The 22,905-nt window shown below is 35.7% G+C and overlaps 1 protein-coding gene across 1 annotated transcript; it reads left to right on the plus strand.

Moving 5' to 3' along the window:
* Positions 1–17,283: 17,283 nt before the first annotated feature.
* On the plus strand, positions 17,284–19,778 carry LOC112762531 (uncharacterized). Its single transcript, XM_072223825.1, has 5 exons — positions 17,284–17,583; positions 18,233–18,376; positions 18,474–19,079; positions 19,169–19,366; positions 19,456–19,778. The coding sequence occupies exons 3-4, from the start codon at positions 18,597–18,599 to the stop codon at positions 19,313–19,315; spliced, it is 630 nt and encodes a 209-aa protein (XP_072079926.1). The 5' UTR covers positions 17,284–17,583; positions 18,233–18,376; positions 18,474–18,596; the 3' UTR covers positions 19,316–19,366; positions 19,456–19,778.
* Positions 19,779–22,905: the final 3,127 nt, after the last annotated feature.

The raw sequence follows: 22,905 nt of genomic DNA on the forward strand, positions 1-22,905 counted from the left end.
GCATTATAAAAATCTTTAACATTTTTAGACATTTTTCTTCGACTGGCATGCATATAAAAGTTAGTTGAATAGAACTAAATACAACAGATCTATGTTGATCATATACTATTTTTCTATAATAATGAATAAATAACAATAGTATTTCAGACATTTTAAAGAGTATAAATCAAAAGAAAAAATAGCAGAATGAACGATGAATGCATTTTTTTTCACCGAGTAAAAACTTTTCACTTGGTGATATTTATAAGGATTTGGGAGTAAGTTCGTCGAAACTCTGAACAAACTTTAAAAATTATATCAAGTATGTCTTATATTTAGACAAATTTTGTAGAATTTCGAACAATTTGCCGAAGATCTATGCGAACTTTAGAAGATTTGTTAAAGTTTGCCGAAGATTTGAGCGAATTTTGCGAAAAGTTAAAAAAAGAAAATTCTAAAAAATAAAAATATTTTAATTTGTTATAGAAATTAAAGTGTTTTTCATTTTATAACAGAAAAAAATCAGATCTCATCAATGTGGGTATTTTATTTGCACTTTCAAACAATACATATTTTCTTTGGTTTTTCTCATCACTAAAAAAAAAAAAAAAAAAAAAAATTCGAAATGAACCAAATTAAATTGGACCAAATATATATACGTCAACAATGATCAGCGGTAGAGGGTCAAATGTATGGATAACCCATTACATATTAGCATAGGATTATCAAATTAGCAGCCATTTATTAGTAGATAAAGATGTCAAAAACGTCTTTTTTTAAAGATGTTTTTTAAAAATTAAAATTTAATATATATAATTAATTAAATTGTATTATTTTTATTAAAATTAGACTGGACAAATTAATTTAGTAAAAAAAATTAATAAATTAAATTTTAAACCGGTATAAATTAATATTTTTTATAAAAAATTACTACAATATCCCTATTATAAAATACAACTAAAATATATATATATATAAACTTTAAATTCTAACCCTATAACGATATAAAAGAAAATGGTTAGAATTTAGAATTCTCAAAATTAATATATATAATAAGAGTATTTTAGTCATTTTATATAATAGGGATATTGTAGTTATTTTTTATAAAAATAATATTAATTTAGACAAATTCAAAATTTGATTCACTATTTTTCGGTCAAATTAATTTGTCTGACCTAATTTTGACAAAAATAACATAATTTAAGTGATTATATGTGTTAAATTTTAATTATTAAAAAATATCTTAAAAAAAAAAGACGTTTTTTTACGTCTTTATGCTAGCATCCCCCTTATTAGTATAGCTGTTTTTTTTTGTTAAATTACGCAGTTGGTCCTACACTTTCAGTGAAATTGTAAATTAGTACCTATACTTTAAAAGTTTATAATTGGGTCCCTAAAGAGAATTAAAATTTGTAATTTAGTTCTTGCTGTTCAAAAAGTGTTTGATTTAACAGAATATTCTCAAAATATTCTCTATTTTGAACATGTGAGCTGCACATGTTTAACAACAGGGACCAATTTGTAATTTTAGTGAAAGTATGGGGACTAACTGTGTAATTTAATCATTTGAAGTGACCAAAATCTTCCTAGACTATCTGAACCTACCCGTCTCTCTCCAACTCTCTTACTCTCACTTTCTCACTTTCTAAAACGACACCTGAACCCCATGGTGTGGAATTTATAACCCACAAACTAACTGGCAAGTGTACTGGGTCATACCAAGTATTACCTCAGGTGAGTGAGGGTCGATCTCACGAGGATTGAAGGACTAAGCAACAATGGTTAAATGATTTACTTAGTTAGCCAAGCAGAAAATGGTTTTGAGATGTTCAAAAGGTTTAAGAAGTGACTTCAAAATATCAGAAGACAAGCAGTAAATGAGTTGTGAAATATATATGGGGAAACAGTTAAGGCTTCAGAGTTATCTATCTTTCGGATTGAATTTTCTTATTAATTTATTTTAATCATGCAAGATTTAATTCATGGCAAACCATATGTGACTAGACCCTAATTCCTTAGACCTTTCTAGTCTCCTCTAAAATTCATTAACTACCAATACCTTGGTCAATTAATTCTAATTAGAAGCTGCATGATCAAATTCCAGTTTATATGCCACAAAAACTCTAATTACCCAAAAATAAAAGGATTATATGTCACGTATCCCGTTAAATCCAAATAATTAAAATTTAGGAGAATGTGTTTTCAAGCTGTTGTTCAAGTAAAGAGCTTTTCCAAGTTATACAATAACTCAAATAGAAAGAGGGTCATACTTCTGTTTCACCCAAATTCATAAAATAAAGAACGAAAACAATTCTTAAATATAAATCAAGACATGAATTAAAATAGACAAAGCAATAAAATCAATTCATATAAATAGACAGAGCTCCTAACCTTAACAGTGGAGGTTTAGTTGCTCATGGTTCAGAGTAAAAAATAAGAATTGTAAATTGTGAATTGGAATAATGTTGAGGTGGAACCCCCTGTTAACTAATTGGGATCCTTTTATATCTAATCCTAATAAATTTAAAATTCAAATTTCTAAAACTAAAATAATATTTTTTACACAGTTGGTCCCCATACTTTCACTAAAGTTGTAAATTGGTCCCTATTGCAAACATGTGCAGCTCACATGTTTAAAATAGAGAATATGTTGAGAATATTCTATTAAATCAAACACTTTTTGAACGGCGGGGACTAAATTACAAATTTTAATTATCTTTAGGGACCTAATTACAAACTTTTAAAGTGTAAGGACCAATTTGTAATTTCACTAAAAGTATAGGACCAACTGTGTAATTTAACCTTTTTTTTTTGTTTTCTTTTTCGTTTTGATTAATTAAGAATGAAGGCGCTTATGAAGGTTTACATAACACTAATCCGCCACGAACCTAACTTGGTTTAGGTGAATGTGACTATTGTGCTGTGTTTTGAATTATATAACCCAAAGCATCTCACAAAGGTAGTAGTTTGAACTTTAATTTGAATTGAATTATCTCACTAATAATTCGGATTATTCAACCCAAAAATGTTAAGAAGCTACGTTGACTATGTTTTTTATTTTAAAAATAATTTAATTAATATATGTTCTCTACAATTATCAATTGAAAATGAAACTATAAAAATAGTTAAAAAGGGATTAAATTTATCTTTTATTTAGACACTAATAAATGTGTACTCTTTTTCTATTTTTTATATTTTTAAATTCATCATAAAATCAAACCCCCGCCTACACTTGCATTCATAAACCTTATATATCATTTAATTTGGAATTTGAAAATGATCAATGGTCTATTTGATAAGAAAATAAACAAATGAAACAAATAAACGTTAAGTCTTTCTTCTTCACCATTAGATTAAATATTTTCAGTTTAGTTACATCTAATTTGTGTTTTTGTGTTAAATTTAATTGAAAATATATCACTCATAGAATGACTATTCAATAGTTTTATATATGAGCCATGCGAATTGTCTATTTTCACATACATAAAAAGAGAATAATTATATAAAGAAAAGGATATTTCAATATTTTTAATATATATGTTATGTTGTTATTTTTTAAAAAAATAATCTGTTCTATCATAATTTTTACACTAGTTTTTTTTTATTATGGGACGAGGATTTTATTTAAATATGCGTGAAAAATAGATAGAAAATTAGTAAATTTAAAAATATTAAAAATTTTAAATTTATAAAAAAAATAAAAAGATTAATACAAAGACTAATTTTATTGATGACCTTTCATTTTCAAAAACTAAATCGAGTTGTTTAATAAAATTTAAGGGCCAATTTAAATCACATGATAACCCGTAAGGGTAAAAATAGGTAGTCAACTTGTCATGTGCTTACAGTTTGGCCTGACTTATTGCAAAACAATGATACTACATGTACAAGTGTTTTATAATCAAGTCTAATCATGCAGGCATAAGTGCAGTGAAAAAAACACACGTGTGCATCACCATTTCTCTATCTCAGTACATAAAATTTTGCGCCATACAAACTTATCGATATAATATAAAAGTTTTTGCATATAACACATAAATATTTGTTATGAATATATTTTGTTGATTGGATAAGTCAATGATCTGAAAATGCATGTGGTCTTTTAAAAATTTATGTAATGTGAACAAAAATTTTGTAATATGCACCAAAATTTATGTTATATACTAAAATTAATGTATTGTGCATGTTTTTTTTATTGAGTGTCAATATTTTAAGCATGTGGTCCTTCAAAAATTATGTGTTGAAAACAAAAAAATTTTATACTGTACACTATTTTTTTTGTGTTTTACATCAAAATTTATGTACTTTAGTTTTCTCAAGATGCATAGGAAAAGAAGAATATAAAAATGAAGTGGACGATAATAATAATAATAAAGGAGGATAAAGAAGAAAAGGAAGGAGGAGAAGAAATTAAACGACAACAAGATAGGAGTGGCAGCAGCGATGACAACAACAATGTTAAAAAAAACGCAAAATAAGAAGAAAATAACAAATGAAGAGGAAAAAGAAGGAAAAAAAAAGGTAACAGCATCGTCGTAGGTATGAAAGAGAAAAAGTACGCAATAACTTAGTTAGAAACCTAGTTTACAAAATGTTTGAAAACCTAGATTTGTTAATAGCAAAATAGATCCAAATCTAAACTTTTTTAAAAGTCTAAATTTATTAGGGTCGAAGCTCACAAATTAATCTAATTAGCTTGCCAAATCTACTTGAACCTTGTTAATATATAAATAACTATATAAATACCTTTTTAAAAAAATTGTTAGACTTTATTATAATTAAATATTTTTATATTTTTAAATGCTTTAAAAATTTAAATATTATTTTAAATATTTAATTTAGCATATTACTTTTAAGTAATTTTTTATTGAAAAATATTTTTTAAATAATTTAAAAGAAAATTATCAAGCCTTTTAATAAATATAAGATTACATCACACTTTATAACATGCCAAATTTAGTACTTAAAAAATTAGTTTACAACAAATTATATGTCAAATTTAATTGGTTTGTTTCCACCTTTGATGACATAAAAGTGATATGTAGATAAATTATGCTATAATAATATTTTATGTGTCACTAATTAATATATCATCACCTCATTATACGTGATCGAACTATATTCTAATACATGATGTTAATTATTCACATTACGTAAAGTGAAAATTCAAGATTCAAATTGAGCTAATTGAAAATCTAAGGATTAATTTAAAATTAAAGAAAAAATTTAGTTGCCACTTTAAAGTTTAACTCAATGACCAAGTCACCAATTGAATTGCACTTGGCTTTGGTTTTGCTTCAAAACCCTAATCACTAAATTATTCGAGTTGGGATTACTAGTTTTAAAGCTCCATTTTCATCTTTACATTGCCTTCGAATCTGTCGCTACATCCACCTTCTGTCGTTTTTCAGATCCACCTTCTAGTCTTTCATTTTTGCGTCTTCATCTTGCTCTTTAGATTCTCTTTTATTATTTATGTTCAAGTCGGATCTGACTTGACGAGACCGCGACCAGGTACTAGACGTTCCTTGACTAATTCTCCTCTGGGACACTGAGTGAGAATCGAATGGGAGTGGACCTGCAATGACACTTCGATGTCAAAATCAATAAAGTGTCTATGAGGTCGAAAGCTAGGGTTAGGTTGCATACCTTGGGAGAATCGTGGTTCCCCTTCTTATAGGATTCCGGCGCTTCTTGAATTGGAAAGATACGATGCGTTTCCATGGCATTAAGTGCCGGAGGTGACATGGGTGGAATTAAAGGAATGTGCCATATCAACGCGCAGATCCCTAATAAGTCGGGTCTTGGGTTCACCAGTTGTTGGGCCACCTGGTCTAAAGCCCAGGCCCGGAACAGTAGTCCCTCAAACGTGGCAGCTTAGTTGTTACAACGTCGTCACATTTCTGGGATCCCAAGGTGGTGTTTGTTCTTCGGGAGTTTGACTAGAGATGAACGGTTTCCAGAAGCTCCTGATTGTGGGAGGCGTTGAAAATGAAGAGAACGAAAAGAACACATAGAAGGAAGAGAGCGCAAAAAATATTGAGAAAATAAAAAAAACGAAACACGCATAAAAAAGGCAGTTATATATAGTTGTGCATTAAGTCAAAAGGTTGTTAGAAGTAAGGCCAATTATAACGTACAGATTTACTCATACAGATTTAAGGAGGTGTTGACAAAGTGGCAAAGATGATGGTGTTAGGGAACAGGCTTGGCAGGGCTTTATAACATTGTCTGCCTTGGCTGCTGTAGGTGGAGCTGGCTAATGAAAGCTGGAGCCGATGTAACAAATCTGATATTGGATTTAGTGAGTGGGCTGGGCCTTTGCTTTAGAATTTTGTTTTTGGGCATGAGTGGACTAGAAACAAGATGATATAAGAAACAAAGAAACAAAATGACATGGTGGAGTCCAGAAGAATGCAGGGTCTGGTAAAAAATAAACAAAATCGTAACCCCAATTCAGTAAGATCAGATTCAGAATCGTCAACCTTCTTCGTAGTTCGTGGTCCTTATCTTCTCTGATTCACATGTGTGAATTTCTTCATTATTGATATGAAAGTCCTTGTGGTTCGTTTCCAATGTATTGATCGAATATCAGCTTCACAGTGTTTGGGAGATGTGGCCTGTGACGGACTTAAAATACCTACAGATAAGGCCAATGAAATCGCGACTTATTCTGATGGTGTCCACCTTTGGGGAAAAGTTATATACCCTGAGGAAATACTTTCCTAGTATTCGACAAAGTCCGTTAAAAGTTAGGTGCTGTTAAATTCACTTCTGGCTGCACTTTTATTTTCCCTTTTTGTATAATCTCATGTTTAAGGGTTTTTTAATTTTTTGTGGCTTACAGTGGTTCCTGGTTGCATACCCAGGAGAATACATGGTAGAATAGGACCTTTTCGGAATAGAGGTGATTCGGAGGAGCAAATGGTGGCCGATTTGGGTAATCGAGGCTTGCAATCCTACGATGACCATAGAGGTATTACTTAGTTCGGGTTATTTTGTTTGGGCTTAGTCCAAGACTGGTTAAACATAATAGGTTTAAAGAGAATGTAGCAGCCGCTGTTCTATAACAAGGAGAACCCTAACCCCAGTTCATCACACCTAGAAGCAGAAACGTCGACCCCTTCTAACGTATGTAACGGTCCGGGCTTTAAGGTAACTCCTCGCCCTTGTCGTCTGGTATTTCAGAAGTGTGAATTTGTGGGTTATTTATATTGTAATGCCGCTGTGTGTTGCTATGATTCATTGTTTGATTAATTGTAAGGTGGGGGTTATGAGTGGGGGAGAGATCTGGATTACCTCGGAACAAAGACACCGCGGGATAAGGAGGAAGAGTTCCGGTGCTTTGATGAGGGTGATTACCCTTGGGATGCGCACTGAAGAGGGAATTGTGTAGGTGGCGTACAGTAGAACTGGAAAAAAGGTATGTTGAACCACCAATATTTCTTCATATATGTTATTTTTGTTAACGAAGGAGTTGAAAGGTTGGTCCAATTCATGTATTTTTTTTAATTTTAGATACTTAATTTTATTTTAGGGTGTTGTTGTTCTGTAGGCGATGAGTGATGCAGACCCTAACCGATATTGTGTTGTTGGTGCTTTGTTGCTTCAATCAGATACGAGTCGAAAGCTTATTGTTGATGAATCCAGGTAAACTGACAAATTCCATACTATTCTGGGGACTATGTTATTTATAAGTTAGAGAATCAATTCTAAACCTAAATTTATGTAAATACCTTGCCTTTAAAATACTTATAATATATTTTCGCATGTATGAATTGCAATGAGTCACGTTGATGCTTGCATGTTGTGTAATTGAGAAGGCAACAGATTAGTTTGGAAAAAAAGTAAAGCTGAATATCCACACTTAATTAATGTAAGGGTAGTCTTGGGTGATGGAATGGAACATCAAAAGAGGGTTCTGTGTCGGGGGAATTGCATTATACAAGCAGTTTTTACGAATCATGATTTTTATTGTTGTCGGATTTTCTGTCCATGTTCATCGGCTGATTGATTGTTGATAGTCCTATCTAAATGCATTTTCTATTTTTGATTGCTTCTCCGGTACCCCCGCATTGTAATGATTCGCCTCTGCCCCGACAGAATCACGGAAGGAGCAATTTAACACGGAAGAGCAGCTCCAAAATTGTTTAGGCGGCTAGTGGTTCCCTCGTTCTGTACCTCTTCACGAATCGGTTAGTAATATAGTAACTTTTGTTGGGTATAAAGGTATCCTGGATTTTAATAAATTTTTCCGTTTCGAAACTCCAATTTATAGTTTGTTGACAAAAAAAGGCAAAATGATCTGTCAGATTTTGGTTAAATTGCATTAATTCCAGTTCAACTTAGTATGTGAATAAAAAGTCGTTAGAACAGAGAATACTAGTGTATTGTATAGTTTTCTGTGCCTGTTGTTAGTAAATAGTTGAGTACGTGCTGCTGTAAAGTCGGATAGTTTTAGAGGATTGTTGGAGAGGGTTGTCTGGTCCGATATCGGTGAAGGTATCAGCCAGGGAAGGAATAAAAGTAAAATGGAGTAAGAAAGAAGATGTTAGTATTTGGTTTAATGAATGTTGGTACGGAATTGTAAAGTTATTGGGTTTAGGGCATTGGTATTTTGTGATTTTTAAGTGTTATGGAGGATCTAAATTTAAGTTCCCGGTGATCCATTCGAGTGACTCGGAGCTTGAATATTCGAGTTTCACAAGTTTCCATGACGATGACCTCCTTGTGGGAAATAATTTTCCGAGTCATATAAGGGTGAGCATCATGGAAACTTCTGAAACTTGAGTATTCAATCTCCGAAGCACTCGAACAGATCACCACGAGATTAAATTTAGATTCACCGTAATACTTAAAAATCTCAAAATATTGATGCTTTAACCTGTATAGCTCGACAACTCCGTGCCAAGCTGCATTCAACCAAACACTATCATCTTCTTTCTTGATCCATTTTACTTTTATTCCATCCGTGGCTGAAAATTCCAACGATATTGGATTTGATAGTCCTTTCCAGTAATTCTTTTCGAAAAAATGACGGGAAAGATCCTACCCAGCAACACGGCTTAAACAAGATATTAACAATCGACACAGAAGATTAAATATTAACCAGATGGATGATGATGTTTGTTTTTTCTTTGTTGAGGGAATATTAAATTGAATTTTACTCGGGAAAAAACTGTTGCATACAATTTTTGAGTGAAATTTTTAGTACGAGTAATGTTAATTTCTTACCCCTATTGTTGACGAGGACATGGAGGAGGACGGGTGCAACAACAGGCAATCAATGCGTAAAGTTGGTGTTACAGGAAGCAGCAGAAGAATAAGAAGATTTACCATAGACGTTGCAAACAATATGTCCTTGTCCGCCTAAGAATGCTTATCATTCGATTGCTTAATTGGAGGGGAATTCCGAATCTAGCTATATCATCGACGTTTGATTCAAAGCAGCCTCTGAGCATGGTATCATTTTTTGATGCCGTATGTGCGGAGCTTGTTGTTGTGGTCATGCCGTTTTCTGGAACAACAACTGATAGGCAGGATGAGTTTTGGAGTAAAGCGTGTTCTGTTCAAACAGATAAATATCCCAGACCTCTGTGCTGAGGACAGTTACCCCCTCAGTTTGTAATTTTTGGTGGTGCTATGTGTTTGTAATTTACATCCTCGCACATTCTTCAGTAGCTCATCATTGTTGCCTTTGGGGTTGAATGACAAATCTCGGGTGAGTCCGATTGCTGGTTATTACAACATGACATACCCAATGAGAGAGTATCTGCAGAAGCACGCAATTCAGACACAGGATTACTTGGTCTAGTTGTTGCAAAGTTTTGGTCTGGTAGTGTTTGCATCGCTCGTAGGGAAAAGGCACGGTAGTAATTGTAAGATGACTTGTAATTTTTGTTGGTTTTTTTTTTACTTAATTATGAGCATCGGTGGTAGTATACATGTCATTGGTTTTCCATTTTCATGGACTTTTGAATTTCCGTTTATCCAGTTCATTCTGTCTGATGTAATGTAACAATCAATTTTACAGTTATGAGTATTAAGTTCGATTGTGAAAGTTTTTTAATTTCTAGTCTTGGGTGAAGTCTTGAGTGAATGTATTGGACATACTTTCCTGATAGGTGAGTGTTTTCAAGTGACTTAGTTACAATGTTAGGTTTTGTAAGTTCAACCGTCCTAGACTCAATGGTTTTTGATTAACGTTTGGATAATAAGTACTCTTATGTGTGACTCTGAAAATCATGGTCTGTTTTCTGGTGTACATTTTTGTATGCGCTTATTCTGAGAGGAAGTTGGTTTCATAGGGGGGTTTTGAATAAATTTGTAACCTCCTCCAATCAGGCTTGTTTACCTTACAATCCCAGACGGGACATGTGCATCAAATAATTTGCGTGGATGGTTAGTTGTTTATAACGTCTACGATTGACCTATGTTTAAGTCATTGTAGGAGCCGTTACGATTTATTTTAGCGGTTCTCCTTTATACATTTCTGGCATGTACGACGTAAGGACACCTCTTGAATCTTATGCTCGGTAAAGTCTATCATAGGGTCACCTTAAACAAGTAATTGGAAGTGATATTAATTTGAAACGAAGCTCATTGTTAATGTTTGTTACTATTTTATTAACTCATGTACGTTCCACCATAAACTACTCCCAGCCGTAGCTCTTTAATGGGATTAGAAAATTACCAACTACGGGTAATCAACCCAATAGAATCGATTTATTGTGTTGTCATACTTGTCGAAGTGAACGGAGTACCCGTGACATGCAACGTGCACAGTAGGTTAACATGTAACACAAGATCGACAAAAATGCATGCTGTATTGCTAGGTTACTGACTTCAAAACAAGGCTGCTATGTCGCTTATTGTAATTTTAACATCCTCCCGTGGGTACACTTGGTCACTGGAAGTCATATGAGGTTAACTCTTTCAGTTACGGTTTAGTCATGGTTTCGAAGCTGTGTGCGCATCCCTTTAAATTTCGTTCGTTAGTGGGGCTCCCCAGTTTTGGGTACCGAAATTCGGGGAAGAGATTAGGGTGGTAAAATTATTTTAACCCTAGCAACAGACGGCTTCATACATTGATCCTCGCAGTAGACATAATACAATAAACAAGGAAAAAAAAAAAGAAAACATCACGAAAACTAGAACACCATACACACAAACAACGAGGACCTGATGGATGTAGTTCATGGACGATACACGCATGGACGCCTAAAACCGGTGGTTGGCCAACTGTATTCGGAGGCGTTGTTGATGAGAGTGGTCCCTGAGGAAAGTATTAAGAAGAGTCCGAGTCGGAGTCTACCAAATCCGGGCTGTTACACCGGAGAGCGTACCTGTAGGAGGAGCGGAGCTCTCTGTAGCTGGACTTCACTGCCCTGATCTCCCATTGTAGTTCGTAATTTAGTGTCAGGGCCTCGTTCAGTAGGTCGTAGTTGTAATCATCAAGGTGCTTCCCGGATATCTCCAGAAAGACGCGGATAATCTTCGCTGCGGCATCTTCCCGAGCAAGGTGAGGGTCCGTGGAGAATCTGCCAACTGCAGACAAGGCACCGGTGCGCAGTCCCGGAGGGATCAACACGAAAAATCTGTGAACAATGCCCACAATAGTGAAGTCTCGTGTTTGGATTTGGTAATAAGGAGCGGGTCTAGACAGCTCCTTGCAAAGTTGTCTTAAGGCAGTTTGGCGGCTCCTCCAATCGGCGACCTTGCTCCAGTCACGATCTGGGATCATCTCGTCGGCTACGGGAACAAAAAGTTTATGTCAAGAGTGGTAACGGAGATGAACTAACGGGGATCCCCTCGTTAAGAGCTGTTCACCCAAAAGAATGAAACCAAGTGTACTTAAAATAGGTGAGATGGAATACTTGATCCCCTTCTCCGTGTGTTGCTTATGAGCCTGGCAACCTCGTCGGGGTTTTCGGAAGCCCACCGTTCTTGCCTCAAACGATCAGCAACGGAGATCGGATCTGGACCATCGCCGCGTGCTTCCGCGATTAGAGCGCGGATGTGCTCGACGGATGCCGCCTCTTCATAAGTGTCTTGAAAGGTGTTGCTGTTGGACATCTTTTCGTTTCTACTGCCACCGAAGAACTTGTCTACGCTTGTTATGAGTTCGACCAGGAGGATGGGTTTAGTGCCTTCACAAAGAGTATAGCCTAAACCTGTGTTGGGCTCCCCATATATAACCGACTTATCCATTGCTAAGGGTCTTCAGTTTCCTTGCTGATTCATTTATCTGTAAGATTGACTCCGTATGGCCCGGTATTCGTTTCTTTAAAAATATTTATAATTTATTAATTTATTTTGACGTTTATATGTTTTTCATGTTCAAGAAATGAATTTATTATAATTATTTTTACGGGAGTGATTTTTTTTAATTTGTTGTTATGTTTGAATTATTTTTTGTTATATTTACTTTCAATAATTTCTATAAAAAATACGAAAATTTTTTTTCCTTTAAATAGTATTTTTTTGTATTTATTTTTATTATGATCTTTTTCAGGAAAATACTGTTTTTATAATTAATTTTTACTGCAATCTCGAGAAACTAACACCGTCATGAGTGGAACTCTGCTGGGGACAGTTTCAGGAAAAAAAAACAATTTACGAGAGAGAATATCATTCCGGTGTTGGTTTTTTAAGTGTTCGGGAAAAAACATGAAAAAACCATCCTCGAAAAAAAAAGTTACTAAAAATTATCTTCTGAAATAAAAATAACCAAGAAAGTAATGTCGGTGTTTTTGTTAAGAAATTATTCAGAACGACACTCATAACACAAAACTATATAAAACCATTTTAGGAAAAATAATTAGACAAAATTATGTTTTCATAACGAAATCAATAATAAAATAATAATCATAGATACAGTTTAAATTTTAGGTTTGTGTTATCTTTTTAAAATTATTTTGTACAATTCTAAAAATAAGGAAGCAAAAATATTTTGGAGGGAAATAATCATATATAAATAAATTAAGAAATTATTGTAAAGGACCGTTGGAAAGATTTAATTATTAAAAAGGACTTTTGATATTAAAATTATTAAGAAGTTCTAAATCTTTGTACAGTATTTAATAAGAAGTACGAATTTTTTTTATAAAAAGATAAATATATCTTTAATTATATTTTATTTATTTTTATAATTTTTATATTAACAATTTTAATTTTTTCCAATATTTTAGTAATTTTAATTATTTAGTTATTTATTTACCTTACTTTTTTTTTGATCTTTTGTCTTTTTCTCTCGTTGGGTAAAGATCATAAAAATAATTAATTAAAGAAAAAAAGGAAAATAATTAACAAAAACTACTAAAATAGTAAGAGAAAGAGAATTTATGAAGATAAAGGATATAATAAAGAAAGAAAAGTGTAATTAATGATATATTTATCTCTTTATTAAAAGATTTGATTCTACTTCTGAACTAGTATGAAAAAATTTGGCCGTTCTTAATAATTTTAATATTAAAGGTCCTTTTTAAAATTTAAATCTTCCTAAAGGTCCTTTACAATAATTTTTCGTAAAAAAATTTCACATAGAACGTACTTTTGAATTTAGGTTAACATTTTTAATGCAGAAATGTTTAAGGTAGCAGACCTCTCCTGAAGTTGTTACTATGATCAATAACTATTATGATGTACTATCGTTGATCTTACTACTAATTACTTTGTAGCCAAATTACCAAATAACAGCAACGAAATAAATCAACCACCTCTTCGTCGCAATCTTCCTTTGTGAATCATCCGTCCATCTACTGAGAGTGTAGCATTAGTGTACCCGACGTGCTCCAATTCCTTGCAAGAACGAACAGCGGAGCACACCACACATGCCAAGTAGGCTCACTTCCAACAAACAGATGACAAGCAGAGTCAACCGAGATACACCGGAAAACACACATACTGTCAACCTGGCCACTGACAGAGGTCACAGCTAATAAACAGATGAAAAGCAGAGTAAACAGAGTTACCACATAAAACACATAGACTATGGAAATGGTGACTTAGGCCTAATCTGCATAGTATTTCCTATGTATTCACCCTCTCAACCAATACAAACCAAAGATAATAGCTCCACCCTTGGAAGGACAAAACACCTCGGAACGTGAGTTCCCATGGTGCAGTTAAATTCGGGACAGTTAGCTTTCGAAAAGAAATTTTCTATGCATCGGTCAGGTACGTTGAATCAAAATACTTTGTTATAGTATTCACAGCAACGTTGCTATGCCTTTTGAGTTAGTGGATAACTTATTCATGTGGCAACGGAAAGGGTGGTCCCAGCGTCCAAATTTTTGGCGTGCTCGAAGATATATTTAATTAATTCTGAAGTAAATTTGTATTTTACTTTAAAATAGGCAAAGATATTTTTTTTTTACTTTTAGAAAATAGATTTTAAATTACGTAGTATTATATATAAAAGAGAAAAGAAACTTTTCTTCTGGATATTGATTCCACCTCAATCCAAATTTACAGTTTAAGAGAATCCTTGTTTCCACTCTGAACCATGAGCAACTAAACCTCCACTGCTAAGGTTAGGAGCTCTGTCTTTTGTATGGATTGATTCTATTGTTTTTTTTCTATTTTAACTCATTCATTGATTCATATAAATCAAGAATTGTTCTCGTTCATTTTCTTATGAAATTGGGTGGAACGGAAGTATGACCCTCTTTCTAATTGAGCTCTTGTATAACTTGGAAAAGCTCCTCACTTGAACAACATCTTCAAGACATATTCTCATGAATTTCTATTTATCTGGACTTAACGGGTTATGTGACATATAATGGTCTTATATTTGGGTAATTAGGATTTTCGCGGCATATAACTAGAATTGAACTTCACCTTCTAATGGGAATTAATTGGCATATAATCCTCTTAAATTCACTGCTTGCTTGTTTAATTTTCTGAATTTACTATTTAATGCAACTGAGACCGAAAAGCTCTTTTCTGTTTGTGTAATTAAGCAAATGACTTAACTATTATTGCTTAATCCATCAATCCTCGTGGGATCGACCCTCACTCACCTGATTTATTACTTGGTACGACCTGGCTCACTTCCCGGCTAGTTTGTGGGTGTGAACTCCGCACTGACAGTATAGGGATTGAAGTTTGAATGAGAGCAACTCAGTAACATACATGAAGTGTTGGATTGAAAATTGTTGTTCCTACTAGAGCAAGGAGAGAACACCCGGGTATGAAGTTTTATCTCCGATGAGTTTTTTGCGCGACATTTGTTTCAGGATGGACCGTACTTTCTACCAAAGAAGCATTTCACCAGAATAACTAAATCGGAGTCAAGTCAATTTGGTTCTCCGAAACCGGGCATAATGCCCAACGTTTATATGCTCTAGTAATGAGCATTCAACTCATTCACAGCAGAAAAGAAGAAAGAGGCCCGACTTGAGAAAAAAGACGAGAAAATGTGATGTTACTACTTATCATCGCCTTACGATAGCAATGTCTTGACCTACGGACCCCCATTGATGGGCTGTTCACGGGCACACAAAGCTCTCGTCGACTTCCTGGTTTCTATCTAAGAAAACCTTGTAAGAACTCGAAGCAGACACTCCAGTTTCCAATCTAGATTTGTGCGTATTCGGCCGATGGTTTCTGAGTAAATTTTGTGATTTTTCCTGTTTAGGTGATCTGTTGTAGCGGCTTGCTTGAGAGAAAATTTGTACAAGCTGTTTCATCTGTCTGTATTCTGTATGTATGTACATAACTAGCCAGCTTATGCTCCGCGAGCGGCGGCTAGATCACTATCATTATTAGCTTTTGATATACGTACTCAAAAATCTCGAGATCTGTACTTATATCTTGTGCTTCGTTTAGTGTGGCTTCGTGTGAACATTCTGCGCTATTCGACGTCTGTTGTTGTTAAAACATGTTCTTTACTTATCGGAGGAATACATTTTTTAATTTCCGTTGGTGTTTCACAAATCTTTAGTGTAAAAAGTAAAATAACTGGTATAAAAAAAACGAACATTCTCTCCGTGACGCCATAATTTACAACATCTTTTAAGACATTTTCTCCCCTATGAGGAAGATATTTTTCGTGTGAATAAATAAAAGTTCCTAACGTCAAGTCATTACGAGATTCCCTGCATGCCCTGGACGATGAGAGAGCCCCGTTGAGTCGGGATCTTTGTTGTTTGACTAAGAACCCGCCACGTGGCGATTAGTTGGAAAATAAATAGTTACACAAATTTATTATTAGTAAATAATCATAATAAACAATTTTTTAAACATATTTATTATCAGCAGGTGGGATTATTAATTTCCTTTGATAACTAATGTTTTTACTGAACTTAATTCAGCTTATTTGTTTAACTATTACATGAAATTATTAAACTGTATTTTATTTTTTAATGATTACAATTTTTAATTACATTACCAAATTATAAAATTATTTAAGTGTCAATTTATATTATTCAACTCAAAATGAAATTTGAGTAGTCATAATTTCATTATACTAAATTATAATTATTTGAGGAATTACGCTAACAGAAATACCATTTCACTGCCTCAGACGATGGGTGTTCTAGTACTAATTACTACTAGGAAGATATATGCTAACTATTATCAACTTGTTTTTTTAAAGAGTTAACTACTCGAATCCTCCGGATAAAATGGATTCATGATGACGGGTTAAATCATTAAATCCAGTTAATACAAATTCCCGAGGTGGCCCCCGTTTGATACCAAAGATGCAAAGGGAAGGCTTCTATTCGTACTATGCCGTCGAAGTTGTAACGGTACAGCAACTTTCGAAGAGTGAAATCCTTGAACGTACCACATCAGTACCGCCTTTAGTGTACCCTTATCCATAACGTCGTCCACGACCCCTGTTCGGCAGAGTCACATCCCTATGAATCTATAACAGCGTGCACTATTGGTAGGGAGAGCAGGCCCCTGCGGTTGCGTGCCCGAGGCTGGGATTAGGTCGGACGTGACGTGATTGACAGATCTTGGCGGGAAGCTCTTGTACGGGCATGGTTTGTAGAATAATTCAGCTGTAAAAGACCACAATGTCCCTGCAATGGACCCGTGACATTTTTTGGTTATTTGCATCAGCCTTTATGCGATGCACCTAGTTTTATGATACTGCAGTTGAGGTGTTGACGGGAAAATGGGTTGGCTGAGGGGATCATAGAACTGAGTCACATGGCTGGCATAGGAGATACAGTTCCACTGTCTCGCCACACCAACCACAATGCATGTGAAGTTGGACTATTGAGTGACATTCGTCTCTTTGCAAAGAATCAGCCATGACTAACAGAGTCAACCTAACTGCCCCCAAAGGCATTTCGTGTTCCAGAAACCCCACGGTTCTTTGGTATTCTCCTTTATTTTGGAAGGACATGTCAATGTGATCGATGAAGATTACATGATCGGCATTCGGGTACGGATTACACTGATTTTTCATTTAAAGGTCACATGGTGTGGTATCTTTAGCGAATCTCTGACGGCTAACAGGCAGGGATAAGCTCCACTTCCTGAAATCATTCGTCGGGGACACATGTCATCGTAGCGGGAAGATGGAGATTTAAAGCATACCCCCGCGTCATCAAAAAGAGGTGGAGGCTCAAGTTGTTCTTCACGAAGGTTAGCATTCGAAACTTTGTATCATTACACGTTCCTGAAGAGTTGCATTTGTGGATGCGCATTAGATTCTGTTGAAGTTCTTCACGGTATTCCACTTCATCTCTACGGGGGACGTCACCCCCACGGTTGACGTCTAGGTCCTCCAGTGCAATCTGATGTCCTGTATCTCCACTCGCTTAAGCCACATCAGCGAACCACTATTCGCAGAACTGATGGAGAAAAAAAAAGTTTTTGTTCAACCTGATGCAAATTAAACACGGTTTACCTATGGCAAAAAAGTGTGAAAATTGTAGGGCCAGGGTTGTACAGGATTTTGAAAGCATTTAAAAAAAAGGGCATTTCCGGTAGGACCAACTTAGCTTTTGTTTCGGGTGCATTCATGGGCCGACAAATAAGTAATATAAATGGGCTTCATAGAAAACTATCATTGTAGACCTGATACAGCATCACGAATGCTGAACCAGTGTTGGCCCTTGTATGAGCATGGTAAGTAGACGATAACAACCTTTAACGGGCCGACCAAAATAGAAAACCAAAAAAGCAGAAAGTTTAAGTTGGATATAATTTTGGTTGGGCGCCAGGCGCATTTGTCGCTAATGAAATTCGAATTTTTTTTACCCTAAACCGCTCACTTACATGTTGTTTGCAGGCGTGCAACAAGCAACACAATAACAAGGTCGCCATCAAGGTTTGGTTTCTCCGAACCGCCCGTTAGTGTCCGTCCTTGGTCGCCCATGCAGTCCGAGTCGAGGCGTTCATGTGCAAGGCGAGAAACCCCAACCCATTTGAACAGGTTTGAGACTGTTCCGCTATCGGTATTTATCATTCCAATTGTAAATATGTTATTTTTTATATCAGCAGATTGACATCGTCAATCGTTATGTCCGTAGCTTACCTCAGCGAACCAATGTCAATCGAGGGTAGTCCCTTGCCGGTACTAGATCCTCCTGCGCCCGTGTTGCAAACGTAAAGATATAGATGTGACCAGTCTAGTAATTAGTTTGGTAAATTCTATGAACAGCTGCATTGAAACCTGTTTAGTTATCGATGTCCTGAAGTTGTTGTCGAAACAGGATTGCAGCCCAATTGCACTGAGTGTTGTCACCAGCGTGTCCGGCCTAAATAAAGAAATTCAAAGGCTCATAGAATGCATATGCCAACACAATCAGGTCGTGGCAGACTTTCGGAAGGCGTTGACTATGTTGGCGAAGATTCAGGACAGGGAGCAACAGTGTGACCGAAAAAATGGACTCAGATGCCCGTGTTGGAATGGGATCCCGTCAAAGCGGCGACTACGTCCAGAGGATTTGCAGCAAGACGATCTTATTTCTCAGGAGACGAACCCGTCGCAACACCATGATCCGACCTATGTGCCGACGGTGGGTGCAAACTTTAGCATGGATCACATGCCTTTCAGATCCAAGAGGTCTAAGAAATCCCCTCGCAATCGACGATCCGCCCGAGCCAAGACGCAGCCAAAAATACCCCCTAACTTGGTAAGGCCTAAGACCGTTATCAGTTAATTAAAATGGTAAAGCAACTATTTCTTTGACCATATTTTTCCTTTTTATACTTATGCAAGTAGTGCCCGTCTAATTCCTGCCAAGTTGATCTAACCGGCGAACGAGGAGGGCAGAGTCGACGTCCTCGTCATCCACGTAGCAAGTCGCCGCGGCACTCTAACTGCCTACAGAAGCACTACAATTACCTCGCCCTTGTTGGTAGCGATTGAGTTGTGGACGAGTCGGCTCTTTTATGCATCAATGCGGACAAGATCCCCAAGGTTAAGTTTCCTTTTTTTTTAATTATTTACCGTTCACCTCCTTCATGACTGACATGAGACTGGTTGTGGTATTTCACTATTTGATGTAGGCTTTCAACCTAGCCTACGTACCAATACGGAGCATGGACCTCGCAGGGGTTGAGCTTGCTATTGCAACGTACATCTTTAGCAAGGATCTTCCAAAGATGTATATCAAATGTTTTTAGCAATTCTTTCTAGGGTGCATTGCTTCATTTATTATGGCATAGAAAATGTTTGCGAAAAAGATTTGGAGACTCCAACGTTATTAGGCAACAATTAGCTCCACCCTCTGTCTGCTTTGTTACACATTTGTCTTTTGATTACGCAAAACTGGATCAGCGAGTATGTTGTGACCCTTGAAAGCATGTCATTTCAGTGAAATTCTGGCTGACGTTGGTCACTGTTAAGGGTGTAATCGGTTCGGTTTTGAACCAAAAACCAACCGAACCGACCTGATCGGTTCTACAATGAGACCAACCATTCGGTTGGCTGCTGTTTGAACAACCGAACCGAACCGAACCGAACCAATAGCGATTTGGTTCGGTCAGTTTTTTCGATTTTTTTATTCCTAATAATCAGAATTTAAATTACCATAAAATGAACTTTAAAACTGTCAATAAACTAGAATAACAAGAGTATATCACATCCCAATTCAATACAAATTCAACTTAATTAAACATAAAACAAATACAATTAAAAATGTCTAGTAAAACAACAAAAATAAACACACTTTAAACCGAAACAGTCACTTTAAAATAAATGAAAACTAAACAGCCACCATACTTAATATGAATCCACACCAGACTCATCGTCATCTTCCCCGGTTGGTGCAATTTCTTCCAAAATAAAACAAAAAAATCAATATGAATTATAAACATAAACATAATATAGATTATAAATTATAAACATAAACCATAAAAGGAACTACAAGATAACAAATTAACAGCACACATATATGCACAAAGAAATACAAATTAACGGCACACATAAATATGCAGCCATAATGAAGAAAATAATAATTATGACTTGTTGATCCTTGATGCAATTTTCTAACAAAAATAAAAGAAAGAAGATATAAAAAGAAAAAACTTCTTTGAAAAAATTATCAAGTGGAAAACAGTACAAAAAATCATTGTTCTGCTTCAAAATACAAAACCGGCAGGAGCACAAAGTTGACAAGCAAGGTAATCTGGTTTGACACAGTCTGCCGATCATGCCTCTAATCCAAAATAATTTAACTCCAACAAAGGTCATCTGGTTTCAGATGATTAAAACAGATTATAAAACATATTATATGCATTAAAGCATATTATATGCAGCCACAACAAATTATATGAGTTGATTAGATTAATGCAGTAAAGAACTAAGATAAATTCTGCAGCAAGATGTTAGGCTAGCTGAGATATAAGTGCAGAAAAGAAGTGATTGCGTAATATTTTATGACTAGAATTGATAGGATAGAATTATATCCATTGACTACACCATAGACCTTATATATATATAGCTATAAGACTAACTACTTTTTGTTATTGAAACAGAACACTAACTAATGAAACTCTCCCCTATTTGCTTGTTGTACGTTCCATAATTTTTACTGATTCTTGATTTTCTTCTTTATGGGAAACATTGTTAACTTTTTATTGGATAAAACAGAGACCAGGGTTTGGTAAACAAGATAAAAAGCAAGAACAATAATTAAGCAACAACAATAAAATTCTGCAGAAAAAAATTTCAATGAAACTCATCTTTCTAATTAAGCACAAACTAGCAACAACAATAATTTTAATCAGTAACAGGCTAACAGCAACAACAATAATTTTAATCAGTAACAGCAACAACAATCAGGGACAAATTAAGCACAAACCAATAAGAGCCCTCAGAGACAAAATCAATTATAAAAATTTGAAAATCAGATCTAACCTCCGAAGAAGACATTGTTCAGGTGCTTTTTGCAGGAGAGGGCTCGGCGACTGGAGTGCTGCTCTGCTTAGGGTTTCTTGCCACGACTTAGGGTTTGTTCCGACGGCTTATGACTGGATGACGGCGTGGACTCCAGACTACACGAGGACGCGAACTGGACGATGCTGCTGGCTACACGACGATGCTGATCTTTGCTACGCCTACGAGCCTGCGACGGAGATGAATGGACGACGCTCTCTGGCTCTCTGGCTCTCTCAGGCTCTCATTCTCCCAGACATGGCCGCGTGGAGGAGGAAGAATGGAAGATGGAAGTGAGCTATGGCCTGTGGGTATGTGGGTGTCTCGTGTCTGTGTGAGGAGTGAGCAGTGAGCACCACTGAGGGTGAGTGGGTGACTGCGCCGCGTGAGTGAAAGGAAGAGAGAGTGAGGCTATGAGGGTATTCAGAGTCTAGGCTTTTATACCTAGGTTAAATCAGTAAAAAGAATCACTTATGCAGCATCCTATTCAGTTCGGTTTGGTTCGGTTTGGTTTTTACTAAACCAACCGAAAATCGAATCGAACCGATCGATTTAGTTCAAAAAAACAAAAAAAAAACCGATTTTTTTCAGTTTTTCAATTGGTTGTTGTAATTTTTGGTTCGGTTTTGTGGTATTTTTTGGTCCGGTTCGGTAACTTACACCCCTAGTCACTGTGTTGCGGATAGAACAACATTATTAACGTTTGGCCTAAATGAAAGAGTCATAGATGACGTGAGTGTTTACATTTAACTTAATGCATTAGTTGTTGTCTTACAATTATCATTTGGCCGAATGTCCCATATCATCACTTGTAAGTTGCTTGCTTAATTTGCAGGTTATTACTATCGTGGCAACGATGTTGTCGAAGACCTCCAGTCAGCACCAGTGGTTTATGCTGACTATGATCATGGTGAGTCACGACACATGTAGCAGCGACCATATACATGGGTGTGGTTAAGTCTTTCTTAAGCGTGTGGTAAAGTCAATAAAGTTTAGGATAAGTTTCGTTAACTGAGTTGGGACCCATGTTTCTTGGACCTCAGCAAGATGCCCTCCAAGGAACACGTATGATGCAGGCTAACATGGACGCAGTTGTGAGCAAGCATATGAGGTGCAAGGTCAACAAGGTTACCGAGGTTTGTAAACGATTTCCATATCTGTTGGAAGACGTGATTTATTAGGTCGTAAGTTATACTCCCTAATAAACATTTGTTGCCCCCGTTGCGACCAATAGATCTTTCAACTGATGTGGACAGATGGACCTAGTACTTGATGGTCGTGGACGTACTCTGACAGAGGCTGATGTACTTCGATTCCTTCAAGTGTACAACGGAGACCGAGTCAAGAAAACTTGGTATGACGCAAGTGGTAAGTGTAGTCACTGGGTACCAGATCCTTCACTTTTAATACATGTTACTTAGGTTAATACCTCTTACCATGATATGCTTGTTAGTTCTGAACTACGTAGTATGTACCATATTATACACGGCTAAACTATGTTCTTGTGATTGTGATGGCTGAATTATTTCCTTCGTCTTTGCTAGTCTTGTTAGTGTTGCTATATTAATTCATAAAAGTGT

Source organism: Arachis hypogaea, chromosome 17, assembly GCF_003086295.3.
Source record: "Arachis hypogaea cultivar Tifrunner chromosome 17, arahy.Tifrunner.gnm2.J5K5, whole genome shotgun sequence".
Taxonomy (NCBI): Eukaryota; Viridiplantae; Streptophyta; class Magnoliopsida; order Fabales; family Fabaceae; genus Arachis; species Arachis hypogaea.

Bases quoted from the DNA above. Each gene is read 5' to 3' on its own strand.
- LOC112762531 (XM_072223825.1), top strand. From the start codon at position 18,597: ATGAACAGCTGCATTGAAACCTGTTTAGTTATCGATGTCCTGAAGTTG. The intron at 19,080-19,168 runs GTAAGGCCTAAG...TTATGCAAGTAG, and splicing joins CAAAAATACCCCCTAACTTG to TGCCCGTCTAATTCCTGCCA.